General features: G+C 39.3%; 1 protein-coding gene across 1 annotated transcript in view; it reads right to left on the reverse strand.

Annotated features, from left to right (window-relative positions):
* EGF (epidermal growth factor) overlaps positions 1–17,696 on the reverse strand; it is an 84,558-nt gene extending 66,862 nt beyond the window's left edge. Inside the window, exon 1 of the mRNA XM_061192055.1 lies at positions 17,094–17,696. Within this exon, the coding sequence (XP_061048038.1) occupies positions 17,094–17,220 (127 nt within the window). The 5' untranslated portion in view covers positions 17,221–17,696. The remainder of the gene's footprint in view (positions 1–17,093) is intronic.
* Positions 17,697–18,619: the final 923 nt, after the last annotated feature.

The following is an 18,619-nucleotide window of genomic DNA, read 5'->3' on the forward strand; positions in this document are numbered from 1 at the left end:
CCACTATGGAGAACAGTATGGAGGTTCCTTAAAAAACTAAAAATAGAACTACCATACAACCCAGCAATCCCACTACTGGGCATATACCCAGAGAAAACCATAATTCAAAAAGAGTCATGTACCACAATGTTCGTTGCAGCTCTATTTACAATAGCCAGGACATGGAAGCAACCTAAGTGTCCATCGACAGATGAATGGATAAAGAAGATGTGACACATATATACAGTGGAATATTACTCAGCCATAAAAAAAAGAAATGAACTTTAGTTATTTGTAGTGAGATGGATGGACCTAGAGTTTGTCATATAGAGTGAAGTAAGTCAGAAAGAGAAAAACAAATACTGTATGCTAACACATATATATGGAATCTAAAAAAAAAATGGTTCTGAAGAACCTAGGGGCAGGACAGGAATAAGGACACAGACGTAGAGAATGGACTTGAGGGGAAGGGTAAGCTGGGACAAAGTGAGAGAGTGGCATGGACTTATATATACTACCAAATGAAAAATAGATAGCTAGTGGGAAGCAGCCACATAGTACAGGGAGATCAGCTCGGTGCTTTGTGACCACCTAGAAGGGTGGGATAGGGAGGGTGGGAGGGAGATGCAAAAGGGAGGAGATATGGGGATATATGTATATGTATAGCTGATTCACTTTGTTATAAAGCAGAAACTAAAAAAAAAAAAAAAGTCTGCAAATAACAAATTCTGGAGAGGGTATGGAGAAAAGGGAACCCTCCTACACTGGTGGTGGGAATGTAAGTTGGTGCAGCCACTATGGAGAACAGTATGGAGGTTCCTCAGAAAACTAAAAATAGAATTACCATATGATCCAGCAATCCCACTCCTGGGCATATATCCACACAAGACTATAATTCAAAAAGCTACATGCACCCCTATGTTCATAGCAGCACTATTCACAATAACCAAGACATGGAAACAACCTAAATGTCTATCAACAGATAAATGGATAAAGAAGATGTGGTACATACATACAATGGAATATTAGCCATAAAAAAAATGAAATCATGCCATTTGCAGCAACATGGATGAACCCAGAGATTATCATACTAAGCAAAGTAAGTCAGAAAGAGAAAGACAAATACCATATGATATCACTTATACGTGGAATCTAAAATACTACACAAATGAACATATCTATGAAACAGAAACAGACTCACAGAGATAGAGAACAGGCTTGTGGTTGCCAAGGGGCGGGGGGCCAGGGAGGAGGAAACAATTGGGAGTTTGGGATTAACAGATGCAAACTATTATATATAGGATAGATAAACAACAGGGTCCTACTGTATAGCACAGGGAACTATATTCAATATCCTGTGATAAACCATAATGGAAAAGAATATGAAAATATATATATATGTATAAGTGAATCACTTTGCTGTACAGCAGAAATTAACACAACATTGTAAATCGACTCTACGTCAATAAAATTTTTTTTGAAATAAGAAATAATATATCTAGAAAGGTGAGCCAGGAGATGTGAACTTAAACTGCTACCAAACCCAAATTGGGTCCTCTTGCCTGTGCACAGTAAAGCCAATCTACAGACACCAGACCAGGTTGTGATTTGAAGGAAAGTGCAGCGTTTATTGTAGGGAGTCATACAAGGAGTCCAGGACAGCTAGTGCTCAGAAACCTTGGACTCCCCCATGAGTTACAGCAAAGCATTTTAAAAGGAAGGTGAGGGAATGGCATCCCAGGCTGTGTGATCAGCTCGCGCACAATTCTCTGGTCGATGGCGAGGTAACAGGGCGGCGTCACAGGGGTTAACTATATTCATCCTTAGGCTCCAACATGTGTGTGTTGGGGGCAGTGCTGTGTGCTCACGGTCATCAAGTAGTTAATTTCTTCCATTTGGTGGGGGGTTTAGCATCTGTAAAACAACTCGGGAAATGTGCATCCAATACTGTTATCTAGGTCCTACAAAGAGGAGCTGAAGCAGAGGGGAGGGGGGAGGGGTCTGTCGTGGGACGGCCCCATAGGGTCCTGCTCGGTTACAGAATCTTAATTCTGTAAGGAAAGCTCTGAAAAATGTGAAGATTGCCACCCTAGTCCCTGAGTGGTGGTAGAAATGAGTCATCTGGAGCAAAAAATAGCCCCTTCGTGACCCTCAGCCACATTCTGATTATCAAGCTAAAGAGAATCCATTACCAGGTCCTCAGGATAGTAACTGAGGCTAGCAAGTTCTAGAAAATTAAACTTGTTCTTTTCAACAGAGCTGCTCAGAGTCTTTAATGTGCTATTATACACTTTGATTCTCCAAGAAGGTGGGTGGTAAATACCATCAGAATAGTAACAGCCAACATCTTGAGTGTTATCTCTGGGGTAGCACATTAAATGCATTATTTGATTTAATTGGGTAATGTTACGAGGTAGATGCTCCCGGCGTCTTCATTTTACAGAAGAAGAAACTGAAGTTTAGAGCCACTAACTTGCTACAAGTCACATGTCCAATAAATAACCAACTGGGGATTTAAAGCCATGTCTTTCTTATCACAGATTTAGCTTTTAAACATCATGCTTATCCCAAACTGAATTCATCAGGAACTCATTGTTTAGCATCTTGTAGTTCAGCTCCATCAAGGAACCCACTTCAGGAAGCTGACCAAAAGGCTGGATTCTCTGCATCCATCCATGTTCCAGGAACTAATTAGAAAGTGGGTCTCCTTCAGTGGATCCCTATAATTACATCACCTGGATATTTTTATATCTAATTCTATAATATGTTGCATCCCATATATAATGTACTCCCTGGATTCCTTGACTCATGGCCCCTTTCTCCATCTTCAAAGCCCGCAGTGTATCACCTTCAAATGTCTCTCTGTTTCCATTGTCTTCTTTCTCCTTTGACATTCTGGCCTCCCTCTCTTAAGGATGCTGGTGAGTACATTTAGGATCCACCTAGATAATCCAGGATAATCACCCCATTTCAAGATCACATTTGTGAAGTCCCTTTTGCCATGTAAGGTCACATTCACAAGTTCCAGGAATTAAGACATAGATATATTTGGGGGCCATATTCAGCCTAAAGCAGTTAACAATGGAGAACATCTTTTCATGGATTTATTTACTATCCTTATATCCTTTTGTTGAATATATCTGTTTAAATCCTTTGCCCATTTTAAACTAGGTTATTTATTTTCTTATTATTGCATTTGAAAGGTTTTTTAAAAATATATGTTGGATACAAGCCCTTTGTCAGATACCTACTTTGCAAATGTTTTCTTCCAGCACACAGCTTGTGTTTTCATCCTCTTGACATTGTCTATGGCAGAGCAAAAGTTTCAATTTTGATGAGGTACAATTTATAATTTTTTTCCTTTGTATATCATGCTTTTGGTGTCATTTCTAAGAACTCAACTCCAGGACATAAAGATTTCTATGTTTTCTCCTAAAAGCTTTAAACTTTTACATTTTAAATTTAGATCTATAATCTATTTTGAGTTAATCTTTGTATAAGGTGTGTGGTTTAGGTTGAGATTATTTTGCTCGTGGATGTCTAATTGATCCAACATCATACGTTGAAAAGACTATCCTTTCTCTATTGAATTGCTTTTGCACCTTTGTCAAAGATCAAATGACCATATTTATGTAAGTCTATTTCTGGACTTTCTAGTCTGTTCCATTAATTTATGTGTCTATCACTCAGCTTATACCACAGCTCACTATCACTTTTTTTTTTATTGGCCGTGCTGTACATGGGATCTTAGTTCCCCGACCAGGCATCGAACCCGTGCCCTCTGCAGTGAAAGTGCAGAGTCCACTGAACTGCCAGGGAATTCCTCACTATAACTTTTTAAAAACTCATAATAATACAGTTTTGCAGAACAGTGAATGCTGTCAGAAGGTTCCTGTGCTGTAGGTAATCCTTCATCTTAAGTAAGCATGTTTATCCCTCAGCTTGTCAGCATAAATTATGCTCAATTTTATTTAGAGATTAATGTTACCATACTAAAATGCATTCCCCAACATTAAAATTTTTTTCCAGATGTTTCTCACAAAAACACACACATACACACGGAAATCACTATCTTGACCTGTCCTCTGAGTTTTGCCTCTGTATTTTCTACTTTCTGCTGGACATTTCCAGTTGCAGATGTCACACAGCCCCAGAAGTCCCTCTGCATGTTAAAAATTGAGTTTATGCAACATTCATTTGCATTTATTGAAAAGATTGAATTTAATATAGGAGTTCAAAAATTTGGTTTAAAGTTCAATATGTTTTGATATTTAGTCTGATAACTGTCATAGACAAAATAGATATTTCACAATTATATCTATATCAAATACAAGAAATGCTTCATTGGCTATATTTACAAAATCACAAAATATGCTTTTTAATTACATCTATCAATTATTCACAAATTTTATTGAATTAGACTAGCAAATTTCTGCCTTCCTGTCTTTTAATCAGTAAATGCAAACTAACCAGGTGTTGCATTTTATATTTTTAGCAAGTGGAATTGAAAGGACAAAAATTCTTAATTTAGAAGTTTTTAAAAACAGTTTGAAAAACTCTGTTTACAGGAATTTTTTTAAGAATGCAGACATGAGAGTTTTTTTGTTTTGTTTTGTTTTTTTGTTTTTTCAGAGTAAATCAGTAAATTGCACTGTGTACCAGATAGGTGTCACAGAAGAAAAAAAGAAAGAAAAAGAAAAAGAGGGGTGGGCAGTAACAGGATGGGTGGAGCAGGTTAGAACTGTGGTCAGAGAAGGCCTCATGGGGGAAGTGACATTGAGAAAAGACAGAAGAGCAGGGTGGGCCAAGTAGATATGTGAGGTAAGAGCCTTCCAACCAGAAAGAGCCAGTGCAAAGGCTCTGAGGTAGATAAGAGAGAGTTTTTAATAAGTGACATATTGACATTGATTCAACAACCAAATCACATGACAATAGAAACATTTCCAACATCATCAGTTTTCAAACCACTCTCTTCATCATAAATTTCCTGCAATCAGCAAGTCACTTTCTCACTCGTTGTTAGAATGTCACTTTTAACTGGAAGGGATAAAGTTCTGTTGTTTTAGTTATTTTTTGAGTAGCATACCACTGACACCAATTTGTCATCACAGAAAAGGTAAAAAAATTTGAAATACTTGTCCCTTTTTAAAAAGAAAAATATGTAACATTTGATCGTTGTCATAAGTGCTTTGCTTCCAGATACTCTGCAGGAAGCATGTGGGACAAATATTTTCATGGTTACTCCCCATTCAATACAAAGTATTATAAAGAATCTAGTTTAGTCTTGTTTGTATAGAAATAATGACATCAGTGATGCCCCACTGCACTTTGTGCAATTCCAGTTTCAGTGATTTTGCTGCCCTGATTCCCTGTGAAACTGTGGAGACTGTACTGTAGGGTCTGCTGTCATCTCACCCAAGAACGGTTTTTGTTGATGTTCCAGTAAATGCAGTGGCTCCATTGCCACTGAGTACATGCGTACTACTTTTTTTCACAATATATTTGTTAATATATAAAGAAGTCATTGACTACTGAGAAAATTTCTTCTCTGATGCATCTTTCTTTTATTGGCTTATAAAAAAGTATCTCAGTTCTTTGTGCATTTCATTGTTGAAACAGAGAGGCAAATACAAGAGTGGCTAAGATCACTGGCACTGGAGAGAGAATACCCATGTTGACTCTTTACTGGTTCCACTATTACTTATAATAGCTGTGTGACATTCAGCTCATTACTTAACCTCTCTGTGCATAGGTTCCTTCATCTTGGAAATGGAAATGATAATAGTACTTCATAGGATTATTATGAAGACTAAATAAATTCATGCCAAGACCTTAGAATTTTCCCTTACATATAGTGAGTTCTCAGTAAATGTTCACTCTTAGTCTCTAGAAAATACCATAAGCTGAGATATAGCAGAAACACCTTTACTCTCACTCAAACTGTATAATTTTTCTAATACTTACTCTTTAAAATTTCAGTAATGCCTTCTGTGAAGTTTTCAGTAGTATTTGCTGACAAAAGAACACATTTAATCTGTTGCCATGTGGTTTTCCATGTATTACTTCAGGCATGTTTTACCACAGCAGGGAGCAGGAAGACAAGTATTTCACTAATAGTGTGAGGCTTTACCTTTTTTTTTTTTTTTTTTTTTGGCAGTCCAGACTTGTGAGGGGAGTTTATTTTTACATTGATGATTATAACTCCTGTTTCCAGAGACCACATTAGCCCTAATGACTGAAAAACTTAGGCAACAGTCACAAAAATTTTGTTATTGCATATTTCAGCTTTTAGAGGCTTTACCATTTTTGCTGTAATGTCAGAAACCTCAAGGGAGCCTTCTAACTTTTTATCAGTAAGCTTACAGTATGTAGTCTTGCATATCATAACTTTGAACACAACTGTGAAAATCATAAAGAGTTAATCTTCACGTTCTGGATACTTATTCTTAAACATCTTGCTTGTCCTGATGGCTTCATTAGCTAACATTTTGAGGCAAATTTTCACTTGTTTCGAGATTTATCACTAATAATAGTAGTAAGCATAAATCCATTTTTCAGGCTTCCTTCTTGTTAATTTCTCCTTTTTGTCAAATCTAAATGTTTTTATCCCTTATGCAGCCAACAAAGAGCTCATTCTGAGAATAAGGGGTCAGTGCTGTTCTTTCCTCATTATCTTCTTGGGCTTGCATTATTAGCATTGTCTGCCATCTTTACTTCCTTTGCAGGAGGGTTTTTAAGTCACTTGTTAGATTTTGTAAGAGTGAGCTTTGATAAAACCAACTAATATGGTCCATAAGGCATCAGGTAAACTGCAGCCCACCCACACCTCGCCCTCTAAGCTGAGAATCTCACTGTCCCTCAGGATACCCTGGGCATCTGGATCAGTGATGTCATCACTGTCAGTCCAAACACATAACTGATGTTCAATAAATATTTGTTGAATTGATTTGAATTAATTCATTGGTATAACTGGTGTATTTATAAAAGGAAATCTCAGTCCTACTTTCAAAGCGCTTTCAACATAGAGAGCTAGTAAGAGACTTTCCCTACACTAACTTAACATTATTAATATTTTTCAATAGAAAGAAGTAATAAAATCATTACATTGGTGGCTTTTCAACATCAATTGTGGGAGGTAACATGTGCTTGGTATATACTGTAAAATGAGTTGAGGGTCCTGAATTCCAGTTCTCTTAGGAACCTGGTGAGTTACTTCATCCCTCTGGATTCCAACCTCTCATCTGTAACATGAGGCAGTTGGGCTAGATGATTTTGAAGGTCCTTTCTAATCTAACATTTATCAATTCCTAACCTGCCTGTCTTACAGAATTCAATAGTTTCCTTGTTTGCCGCATTTTTGAAAGAATCCTAAGCTTGTGGTAAATTCATAAATAGATGTTATTCATCTTAACCCCTATTTTCTGTGAAATGTTTCCATCTCTCTGCTTCTCTAAACTTCAAATACCAAATCAATAATGTGTCATTATGAGCTCTAATAAAGGAAATAAAACAATAACCTAAAGCAAACAACCTGCCCCAAGTGACACCAAAAGCTCAACTCTCTGAAAGGAGTCTACAAGATTAATCAATTGATTAAATCTGTAAAAATTTTATTGAATGTACAAAATTTGGTGTTGGTCTCATTTATAACTAACACAATTATCTTCTCCTTTTCCTACCTTTACAATCATGTTCCTCATATTGCAAGGCTAAACAAATATTCGCCTATAGATGCTGAATTCTGAATGTTTCTAGACGAACAGACAGAAAGAAAAGAAAATGTAGAAGTGTTGGAACTTAGATGTTTCCTGAGTCCAATTCCATTGTTCTTATTATACCACCCTGACCAGTGCTAATTTCTGGGCCCTAGCTGTAGGCATTGCTATATAAATACAGAGAAAAATACTTCATATAAGTTTCTTGGAATGTTGAAGGCAAATGTGACAAACCCTAAGAATAATTACTTAGAAAAATTAATTAATTGGGGATTTTGTACCATACTTTATCATCAAGGATAGTAACAAATCACAGAGAATACCCTAGATGATTGTTAGGACTTGGCTCATGCCAAGAAACCAACTTCAGATTTCTCTAAGAACTGTTGAAAATCTGAAGAAACAGGTATTAGAAAAATTACACAAAGCAAAGGTGTTTCTAATATGTCTTAGCTATGGTATTTGGTAGAGTAATAGCTAATATTTACTGAGAACTCACTGTGTGTCAGGCAAGATCCTAAGCACCTTACACGAATTAATTTATTTAGTCTTCATCACAATCCTGTGACGTAAGTATTAGCAGCTCATATCAGCTACATAATTGGACCTTGTCCATTTCAACAGCTAAGGCCTATCAGAACCTGCCAGGCATAGTGCACTGACCAGGCGTGAGAGGGAGGACTCCTTCATGCAAAGCAAGGCAACAAGCAAGTGCGACACTAGAACCACCACCTGTCCAAAACAGCTCCAGTTTTTCCTGGGCCAAGATCAGTCCACTCGTGTAAAGCACCAACCACAATTCACTCTGTCTAAAAATATATCCTCTGTTTGAAAAATGACATTTTATTCTGTCTATTGGAAGGAACAAAACCTGGTCATTTTATAAGCATCAACATAGTCTGCATTAAAGAGGGATATGCATGCAGAAGGTGCTTCTATTTAGCTTTCTGTTCCAGAAGATAACACATCAATGTTGAAAGACAGTCTCCAATCATCCTCTCATGAGCATTACAGGGTACTTTTCAAATGCATTAAGATTCACGATGGAAAGTTTTCTTCACATACCTTATTTTTTTCCTCTTACATGAAATTTTTGCCATGATTCATTAGAATAGGCAAGAAATATAAAACTTTCAGAAACTTTTTCAAATGTTTCCCAAAACATAATAAGACTTTTGATCCACTTAGAGCTTTTAAAATTCTCAACAACATTGCCTGAATCTAAAAGATATACATTTCCACACACCGGGTAAATTAACATTAATGATAGTAACCTTTGCAATTTCCTTGCAAACCAAGGAAAGATTAAATTCCTGTAGTAAACAGAACAATTGCATGCTTCAGGGGGAAGGAAAAAAACACCAGAAGATCCCTGGTAGCTTCTGCCTCTAGGCATGTTTTGAAACCTCATAAGGGAAGGACCCAAAATGCAGAGGCTTCGTGTCAACAGCCATATATTATGACAGTGTTGAGTTTGACGGGGTCTTCCATCTTTGACCTGTTTATACAAGGATAGTTTATGGAAGAAGAAAGATCCTTCTTCAAGCTTCTGAAATTTTAACCAGAAAAGCATTGAAGTGAACAAAATAAAATACTATTTCTCAACTGACGCACCACGTGCTAAAGAACAAGACAGCTGCCATGAAGTTGTCAGGACTGTCTGTGTATCCTAGCAACCAACTACCCACAAAAAGAACCACCCCATGAATGAAATCCACTTACTACACACGAAGCTAGTCCGTAGCACCCTGATAGGTGTCTCGGAATGGAGGAAGAAGGTAGTGCCTTTCTCTGAAAGGCTTCATCTATCCTACACTGGAGGGCACTTTGCAAATAAATCAGTGCCCACCATGAATCACTGTCATTCTCGCACAAACTCTAGTGTACTAAGTATCCTGGGAAATACTTGGGAAATCCAGACACTGAGTGACATTAGCATGGCCAGGCTTGGGAGAATACGAAAATCAAGGTCATAAGTGAAAAGAGATGCACACATCAATTCAAACTTCAGACTTAGAAAGGTCAAGAGGTGATGAGAGCAGAAGTTCCTGCCTTGCATTTGGCTAAAATGACTGAAGTTTCTATACATTAACTAATTTCCAGCATCAAAGGAAAGTTTTGAATGATGACGTTAAGAAAAAGATCTCCTAAAGAAAGACATACATGTATTTACACGTATTATTCCACAACTGCCCTCAGAGGTTAGTTACATTAGCCATATAAAATACAATGTGTTTTCAGATATGGCTAGATCTTTCAAGAAGTATAAAGGTCTCCTCTGTTTAATGTAATTTTTTCTTCTTCTACACCTGACAAAAACATTACACATCCTTTCAGGCTTGGATCTCAGTCATCTTCTTGTTGTGGGTCCCAGCAAATGGGACAGCTGGGGACGTGACTGGAGTGATGGTATGCAAAGCTAATATCTGTATTAACATTATTGTTAATAAAGAATCCCTACAAAATAAATCTGCATTCCTGGTTCACCTAATATCCAGGTAATACTCCCTTCATGGTGAGTAGTATTAGCGTTCTGGATGAAAGTATTCACCTGTAGGCAAGAAGTAAATAGACAGTGGGGACAATTATGTTTCAATGCTCAAGGTTTTCTTTGTTGCTGTTGTTGTTTTTGTTCCTGGTTCTTTCTTAAAGTTAATTCTAATTGTAACATTTAGAAACTATAACACAGTGAAACTAACATTTTGTTCCCTAGCTCTAGGATTGCTGAAATTTGGAGTTATTACTAAAACTTAACTAAACACTAAACTGCTTTGTGGAATTTGAGAATTTCTTGAAAAATACTGAGAAATTCCTTGAAAGAAAGTACATTGTTTAAAACTGACCTGGACATTCTGAAAAAGTTCTCCAGCTATTGCGGCTAGCTACTGAGTCTTTAATTTTTTCCCTCAGAACAGGTCTGCAAAACTATTTCATTAAAGTAATTGCTGAAATATCTTAGATCAGGCAATTTACACATATTGGAAAGTTACTAGTTTCTTTTCCGATTTTTCTCCACTATAATCAAAGTGACTAAAAGGTTAAGAATGTTGAACAGATTTTAGAAGACGAGTTTCCCAGGTAAGGAATTTTTGTTTCCTTTCATCTGAGGTCTAATGTTTGATTTTTTAACTGTCTGGATTAAGAGACAATATATAAATTAATCTAAATAAATTAGTACAATAGAATCTACGGGTCAATGATAAAAATAAGAGAGGAGACATCGTAATTGCTTCATAATCCAAACAATTTGATTCTCCTAATAGCAGACCACTGACTGGGGAATATTCTGCCTCTCTCATCTTTACCCACTGGTGGCTCTCCTCCATCCTCCTCCCATTCCGGCCACATCACTGTGGAGTCACAGTGCTTGTGGAAGACAGTCCCTCCTACCTACCATTCTACCATTTCACCTGAAACGTGGGACTGGCCTTTTGCTCATTTTCCTCAGCGCAAGTGAGATCAATCTTTAACTTTTAATCAGATCTTCTTTAATGACTAGTGATTAATAGAAAAGAAGAACAACCCGCCTTACAATGGCTGGCCAAGACCAGACTTATGAAGGTCTCTTTTCAAGGCAGTGCCCTACCTCACCTCTTTTTTTTTTTTTTTTTTTTTTTTAAATAACTTTACTTATTTATTTATTTATTTTTGGCTGTGTTGGGTCTTCGTTACTGTGCAAGGGCTTTCTCTAGTTGTGGCGAGCGGGGGCCACTCTTCATCGCGGTGCGCGGGCCTCTCACCGTCGCGGCCTCTCTTGTTGCGGAGCACAGGCTCCAGACGCGCAGGCTCAGTAGTTGTGGCTCACGGGCCTAGTTGCTCCGTGGCATGTGGGATCTTCCCAGACCAGGGCTCGAACCCGTGTCCCCTGCATTGGCAGGCAGATTCTCAACCACTGTGCCACCAGGGAAGCCCCCTACCTCACTTCTGAACTGTGTCCACCGGGCCAGAGAAAGGGCTCCCCTAACCCTGGAACTCCACAGCCCCTTCCTAGCCTGAGAGTTCAGGAAAAGTCTCCGCTTCACGTGGCATTCCCACCACCTGGTCTTCTCTTCTGTCTCAAACTTAACATTCCCCCATTGTGGAAAGACAAGCGAAAAGATTGGTTTAACCTGTGGCCAGAATTTCTCTTCTGAGAAACAACTGTTTTGTTTTTACTAAAACACTCCAGTGTACTATTTAGAAATTTTTTAAGGTTTTTAAATTATTATTTATAAAGAGAGGCCTAGGATATGATCAAGCAAACAGAATTGCAGGAGGAATAAATCCACAATGGTTGCCTGAAACAGATGAAGGAGGCCGAGAAAAAGAGGAGTAGGTGTAGATCAAGGTCACTGAGGGAGAAACATGGGTGGCTAAATGTGGCGAGAAACTGGCGCTCAAGAGAGGATGGTGGGTAAGGCTTTTTCACACAAAACAATTATTTAACTTTTAAGTACAAGAATGAAAAACATTTTGTTCTAGTTGTTTGATGTGCTGGATGAGGATGTGACCATGACTTTTTTTTTGCCCCAAGCCTTCAGTTAAAGTTTGTACCCTCACAGCCCAAGGCACTGGCTCTTTTGAGAAGTGAAACAGGGTGGTGTGGGTGTGAGGTAATGGAGTGTGGGAAAGGGACAGCGCGTGAGGGAAGCAAGGCACACAGTAGTCAATAATTCAGTGGAAGGACCAAGTGGACACAGAGCCTTTCCTTCCACATCACCGTCCCCGCCCAGCAATCCTCCAGGATAGAGGAGGGAGGCAATGAGTTTCTCCAGAACATGAGATGGAGACACAGACCATTTTTATTTAAAAATCCTAATATACTATGACCCCAGCAGGCCATAGAGCTTTGGAATTTACGAAACTGCAACCCATTCTTAGGGATGTGGTCTGTTCTTCTGACCCTTATGGCAGAATTTCAGCGCAACCCTACTTCAGGAGGGATCCTGGGGCGCTAAGTTAACCAACTGGGGAGATCAATTTTTATTTCTACAATTACATGTTCTGAAAAAAGTCATTCACTATAAATAATTCCCCTTAACTTTAAAAAAAACTTAGCAACCTTTTTGCTTTTCTCTTCATGCTTAAGTGAAAGGAGCTGAGCTAATAAGGAAGAAGGATGAAGCATTTATTCCATCATTTTACTAGTTCTCTGAAACAGTCTCTCCCAAGTAGGATGTGTACCACTTAGAGATTGTAAGATGGTTCATTATTGTGTGGAAAGAAAATGTTAGAAATGTTATGTGTTGTATAATGTTCATAATATTAGTATATATATTATGTAAGTAACTGATAAACAAATGTGTATTGGGAGCGTATGTCCACATTTTAACTTTTTTTTTTTTACAGATGGAAGGGAGTTTGGAGACTACTGATGTTTAAAAAAAAAAGCCCAACCATTTATTCTATACAAGGAATTATTTCAAATGGATTTTTTATGAAGGCAAATTTGTAGATGATAAAGTAAGATTCTGAATTTACTTAAGCCAAATTACTAGTCCATTTACTTTTGATGGGAAACAATTATTTGCTCTACTCTGAAATAAGCAAATAAGTCTCGCCTTCCAACTTCTAAATTGAATGTCAACTAAAATGGACAACCCCCAACTAGCCCAAAAATGTAAATTCATTTGAAGAGCTAATTTATCATTCCTTTATATGCCCTCAACAACTTTACAAATCTTAGGGAAATTGGTTCCAAACATAAGGAAAAATACATAAGAAATTTAAATACTTTCAAGTGGCTTGTTTTTTGCTGTTGTTAAAATCACTACTGGTAAGAAATCTAACAAGCAGACTTACTTTGCACTCAGTGGAATTTTTTATCAGTTGATGTCACAGAAAGACAAATATTGGAGCTGCAGTTCCACAAGGGCACTCACTCAAACCAGTCTGATACAGTTCTGTGTTTTTAATAAACATTTCTTTTGAGCGCAGAAATACAAGTTATGTACGTTGAAATTATTTTGACTACAAATTGTAATGTTATAAAACTGTCATTGGGTTTTTTCAATGTGGCATTTTTCCATGTGTAAAAGAAATTCAATTATTATAGAAAAAACTAAGCCATATTTAGAAGATACTACTACTATTCCCACCAATAAAATAATGTTAACAACAATAAAAATATTAATAGCAGCTAAGACTTATTGAGTGCTTATTACATGCCAGGCTCTGTTTTGTGCACTTTACGTGTATTAACTGAGTGGCCCTAAACCCAGGCTGCCCATTATGCCTGTTGAAATCACCAAGGGAGAGTAACAGAAAAAGATGCCCAGGTTCCACCTCCAGAAGGGACTCTCACTCACTCACACCGACCGGATGCTAACCCCTTTGGTGGTTCTAATGTACAGCCAGCATTGAAAACAAATACTTTAACACAACCCCGACAACAATCCTTGGAGGAGGGGGTAGTTATCTTTGATACTGAGGAAAATGACACACAGTTCACAAGCAGCAGAACTGAGATTTGAACCCAGGCAGGCAGTTTCCAAAATTTAAGCTCTTTACCACTAAGCTCTACTCCCCCTCAAAGACCACAAACCACTGAGTATTTAGGTGATGCTTTTATTCACGTGGTACGCATAAAAGATCATTCCTGTAATTTCTTTGCAGTTAGATTTTTTTGAAAAAGCCTTTGCGTAACTCTGGCTGAAAAAACAAACAAGGTTTTGATCATGGAGTTCCTCTGGTTTGCACTTGACTGGGAAGCTGACCAAGCCTTAACCGGTGCTGAAATCAGTGATTTCACTGTTTACTGCTAAAAGTGATCTCCCCAGTTGGCTAACTAGTGCCCCAGGATCCAGCCTGCAGCCAGCTCTCTGAGGCTTGACCTGTACTTCTTCTTCACTCTATTTACCAGGAAAGTTCATATAAATAATGCAGGTACAGACATAAAACAGGAACAGTTCCTTTTCAACTGCTATTTCTCCTCCAGGGCAAATAGGCTTGAAAGTTCAGAAGCCACTGGCCAGCAGTTTTCCTTACTGCTCTCCTTATGTACTGTAGTTCAAACAGAAGCTAACAGAATACACAGTTGATTTAAAAAAAAAAAAAAGCAGGCGGTGTAGGGGAGGGAAGAAATGAAGAAAACCCAGTTCTGTGTTGTTATCACTTGTTTTCTCTGGCTCACAGTCACATGCAAGACAACACTGCATAAAGTTACCTGAATCAGACCACAAAGCATTCTTCCTGCTGGGTCAGGCTGGCTACAGGTTGTCTGTCTCAATGCCAGGGGCAAGGAATAAGGCAAGTAGAACTTAATTAGAGGAAAAATAGATGATGGCACCATATCTATTTAGAGAGGAGAAATACTATCCTCTGAAATGCATGGGGCATAGGGTGTAACCCAGGCAGTTATCAGCTAACAGGAGACGTGGAGTATAAAGTAGGGGTTTTAAACCTGTGACTTGCGAGGAACAAGGGAGCAAAGAGACAGAGTCACAAAGTGGCATCCAGACATTCCACTCTCCGTGGGGTCTGTGCCATGTCACTGCAGTGTTCAAGTAAGGCATTTTGTGATAGGATTTGATCCAAGAGATTCAGCCAAGATATGGAGCCCAGAGGACGTTTATCGAGCACAATCTGCTAGCCTCCGTGGCAGGTGCGTTTCCCGTGTTATCTCATGGAATCCACACAATTCTGAAAGGGGCCATTATTATTTTTCAGCAATATTCCACTGTAGCTCAAGTATTAAGTAGGTAGCATGGATTTGAAATGAGGTATGTTTGCTTCTAAAACCTCTGTTCCTTCCACTCCGTGACACAGTCCCCCTAACTCATTGTCTCTATCCTGGGCTTCAAGTTTATTTCTTCAACCAGCCTCAGTGAAGGCACTTCTGAGCCACTGGCGGGGGCGGGGGGGTTGGGGGGCGGCAAGAAGCATGAGGTGCAGACTCACTAGCTAGCAGGGATCGGGTTGTTCCCTGAGACTCTAAAGCCATGAGTAAAAGTTCATTTTCGTATTATTTTTGCTCTCTCAGGTTCTGCTTCTTGAGTGGCTCCCACTGTCTCCCCTCATCCCATGCAGATGGCAGTGCCTGACTCTGGTCACTTGCCAACTACTTCCACCCCAAAGCGGTCCAGGCCACTCGACATGACTATGTTCAAAGCTATGTCTCCAACAGCTGTGTAACAGGCTCATGAGGTCATTTTTGTCTTTTGTCATTCCCTTTTCATTGCTATTCTTCAGGGCTTTGATTAGCAGACCAGGGAAACACACTCTATTCATTCAGCAAGAATTCATTGAGCATATACGACGAGAGCAGAAATGTTCTAGGTGCTGGGGACATGGAGATAACTAGAGCGCAGTCCTTCCTTCCAGTACCCTAGGGCTCTGCTCACCTGTTCCAGTAAGTGCTGCCTGGTGACAGGGCCCTGACTTCCTCACTGGTAACTTCCTTTACGGGACGGCCAGGACAGGAGCCCAACAACAGCTGTTTGCCTCAGAAGTGTTCCCTTTATTTCCACTATTTCGTGCTATATTCCAGAGGCTTCTCTTCTGGAAAATTTACTGTATTTCCTTCAATCTACCTCTTTTTGGGAGCTAGCCCTTTTCTCAGAAGGGCAAAATGCCAAGAAAGGAATATCAGGGCAGTTCATGGTCTGTAATGGATGGAAATGTCTAACTTGTTTGAGCAGCAGGTTGGAGACCCACCCAAGGATTAAATTAAATGAATCGAGGACGGGGCAGGGGGAAGAGACATTTTTTCAGGCAAAGTCCTTACTCAGGATTGCTATTTTACATTCAGTAGAATTCCCACTCACTCTTGATTAAAAACCCATTTAATATGGGAGGGGTTGTGGCATATTAGCGTTTCTTAGCAGTTCCCAAAATTACAATGCACCTGTTACTAAAAACTGTAGCTGCATCAGAGCTTTAGAAACAGCAGTGAGGGAGAATGGGAGGAGGTTTAACTTGAAACTTAGCTTAACTTTCACAATGATAGAATCACATTTGTTCCCAATTCCCTTCCCATTTTTCACTGGTTGTTAGCAGCCTCTGAGTTCTTAAACAAATTTATCCGAAGGAGGATATTTTTTTCTTCATGGCTTAGAGACAGTCTCAAAAAAAAAAAAAAAAAAAGCCATCTGTTTCCCCAGTTTCCCGTGTAAAGCTAATCAACTAAGTATTTAATCACTCCTCATGTCAGAATCAAGACGGAGGTTTATGTGAAACGTTCAGCTAGTTAAAAATGAGACCTATTCACTCACACACACAAGAACAATTTGAGAGCCGTGAATTTTTATAGTTAGTAGCAGATTAGCTCTAACAGCCAGCCTTAGAAAACAAAAAGGAAGCAAATATACACACCCAAAGACAAACCAAAAAAAAAAATGCCCACGTATACAAGACGGAATGAACAGGTATCTGAGGGCAGTTCCCGGGAAGACGCGAACTCCTTTTGATGGGGTTACTTACCCACACAAGTAGAATTCCCATTTCCCGAGGGAGCAGCTTCAGGACAGCTCCAGCGCTGCAGTGCTGAGAGGCTAACAAAACTAAATTTAAAAACTACCGGCAACAGAATGATAAGGAAGAGCAGCATAATCTTGACGGGCCTGAACTCTCAATAGAAAATAAGCTGACTTTGCTTGAGCATAGCCCGAGCAAGGTGGGTATGTCTGACCCCCAGCGTGTCCACCCGGGTTGGCCTGCAGCCCTGGGGCATCTTTTCCTCTGCTGCCCTGTTGCCCTCGAGCTCCTTCTCCTTCAACTCAAGACAGCGTCAAAATGCAGCCTGAAGGGGACACTCCAGGGAAAGATTTTTTTATCTAAGTTTTTGGGAAGCCGGTAAGAAATACCTGACACCCTTATGACAAATTTCGCGGAGTTTAACTGCCATGCACTGGAGGCCTGCCGCGGACTTCACTGTGACAGGCAAAGCGGCAGGGCCAAGGCTAGAGAGAGGAAAAAAAAAAGGAACGAATTGGTGGAAAGTTCCAACCACGACCCTTGATGAGGCTGAAAGAAGAAATATGGACATACGATTCCTCCCCAAACGCGGTTTCTCTTTTTGAAAAGTAGAGTGACTCCCCTTTCCTTTTTAAAGCTTTTTGGCTCCACCCCTCTCCTTTAGCAACACTTGAGTGAGCCTCTGTTTGCAAATGCGAATGTGGGCAATTCCAGCTACAGGAAAGCATGGACGGTTGCCAAGGAGGAGATAGCTGGCTATTCACCATAAACATTCCGGGCAGAACCAGGGGGAGAGCAAGGAGGGGGCTGGGAGTTGCTCGTGATGTCTTTTAGGTACCTGCTGAATATTGGCTACGTTTGAATATCTGGAAGGATGGAGACGAAGTTAAACCATGTTGTATAAATCAGTGGTGAACAGCACTGCTGATAATGCAGACTTTAGAGCAATTGATCACTCACCTGAGCAATATTAAAGAAAAATGACCTTCAGCTCATTATTTGAACGAATGTCAACACCGGTGCACATTCCTGGAGCTTAATCTTTCTCCCTCCTGTATATTTTATAGCGGAATTTGAAAGATTATTCTTTCCAAATCAAAGGGAAATCCCTGACGCCAGATGAAGAGCTACAGTATGCACAGACACCTTTTCTTTCAGCAGGACCATAATAAAACATCGTGAGGGGCCAGGAGTGCAGGGAAAGGAGGGGATTGTTATCATAGAGCCGTGTTGGAAAAAATAAGCTAATAGCACAAAATCTGGGAAGCATTGGAAATCCAGCATAGCTGAATGCTGTTCCTTCTCAGATAGTTTAGGCTATCTTTTCACATCTCAGTGATAGAAAATAAAAGCTGCAAGTGTGGAATAGCTGTCTGCTCGACCACTTTCTACCTGGAACAGCAGCAGTTATTTCTTCAGGAGTGCACCCAGGACCCAGAAATATCCAGCTCAGGCAAACCATTTACACCAGATTTGATGAACAATGGAAATTTCTGCCAATTTATTTCATCCTGGAAAACAAGCTTTCATTT

The sequence above is a fragment of the Eubalaena glacialis genome, chromosome 5, assembly GCF_028564815.1.
Source record: "Eubalaena glacialis isolate mEubGla1 chromosome 5, mEubGla1.1.hap2.+ XY, whole genome shotgun sequence".
In the NCBI taxonomy this organism is placed as follows: domain Eukaryota; kingdom Metazoa; phylum Chordata; class Mammalia; order Artiodactyla; family Balaenidae; genus Eubalaena; species Eubalaena glacialis.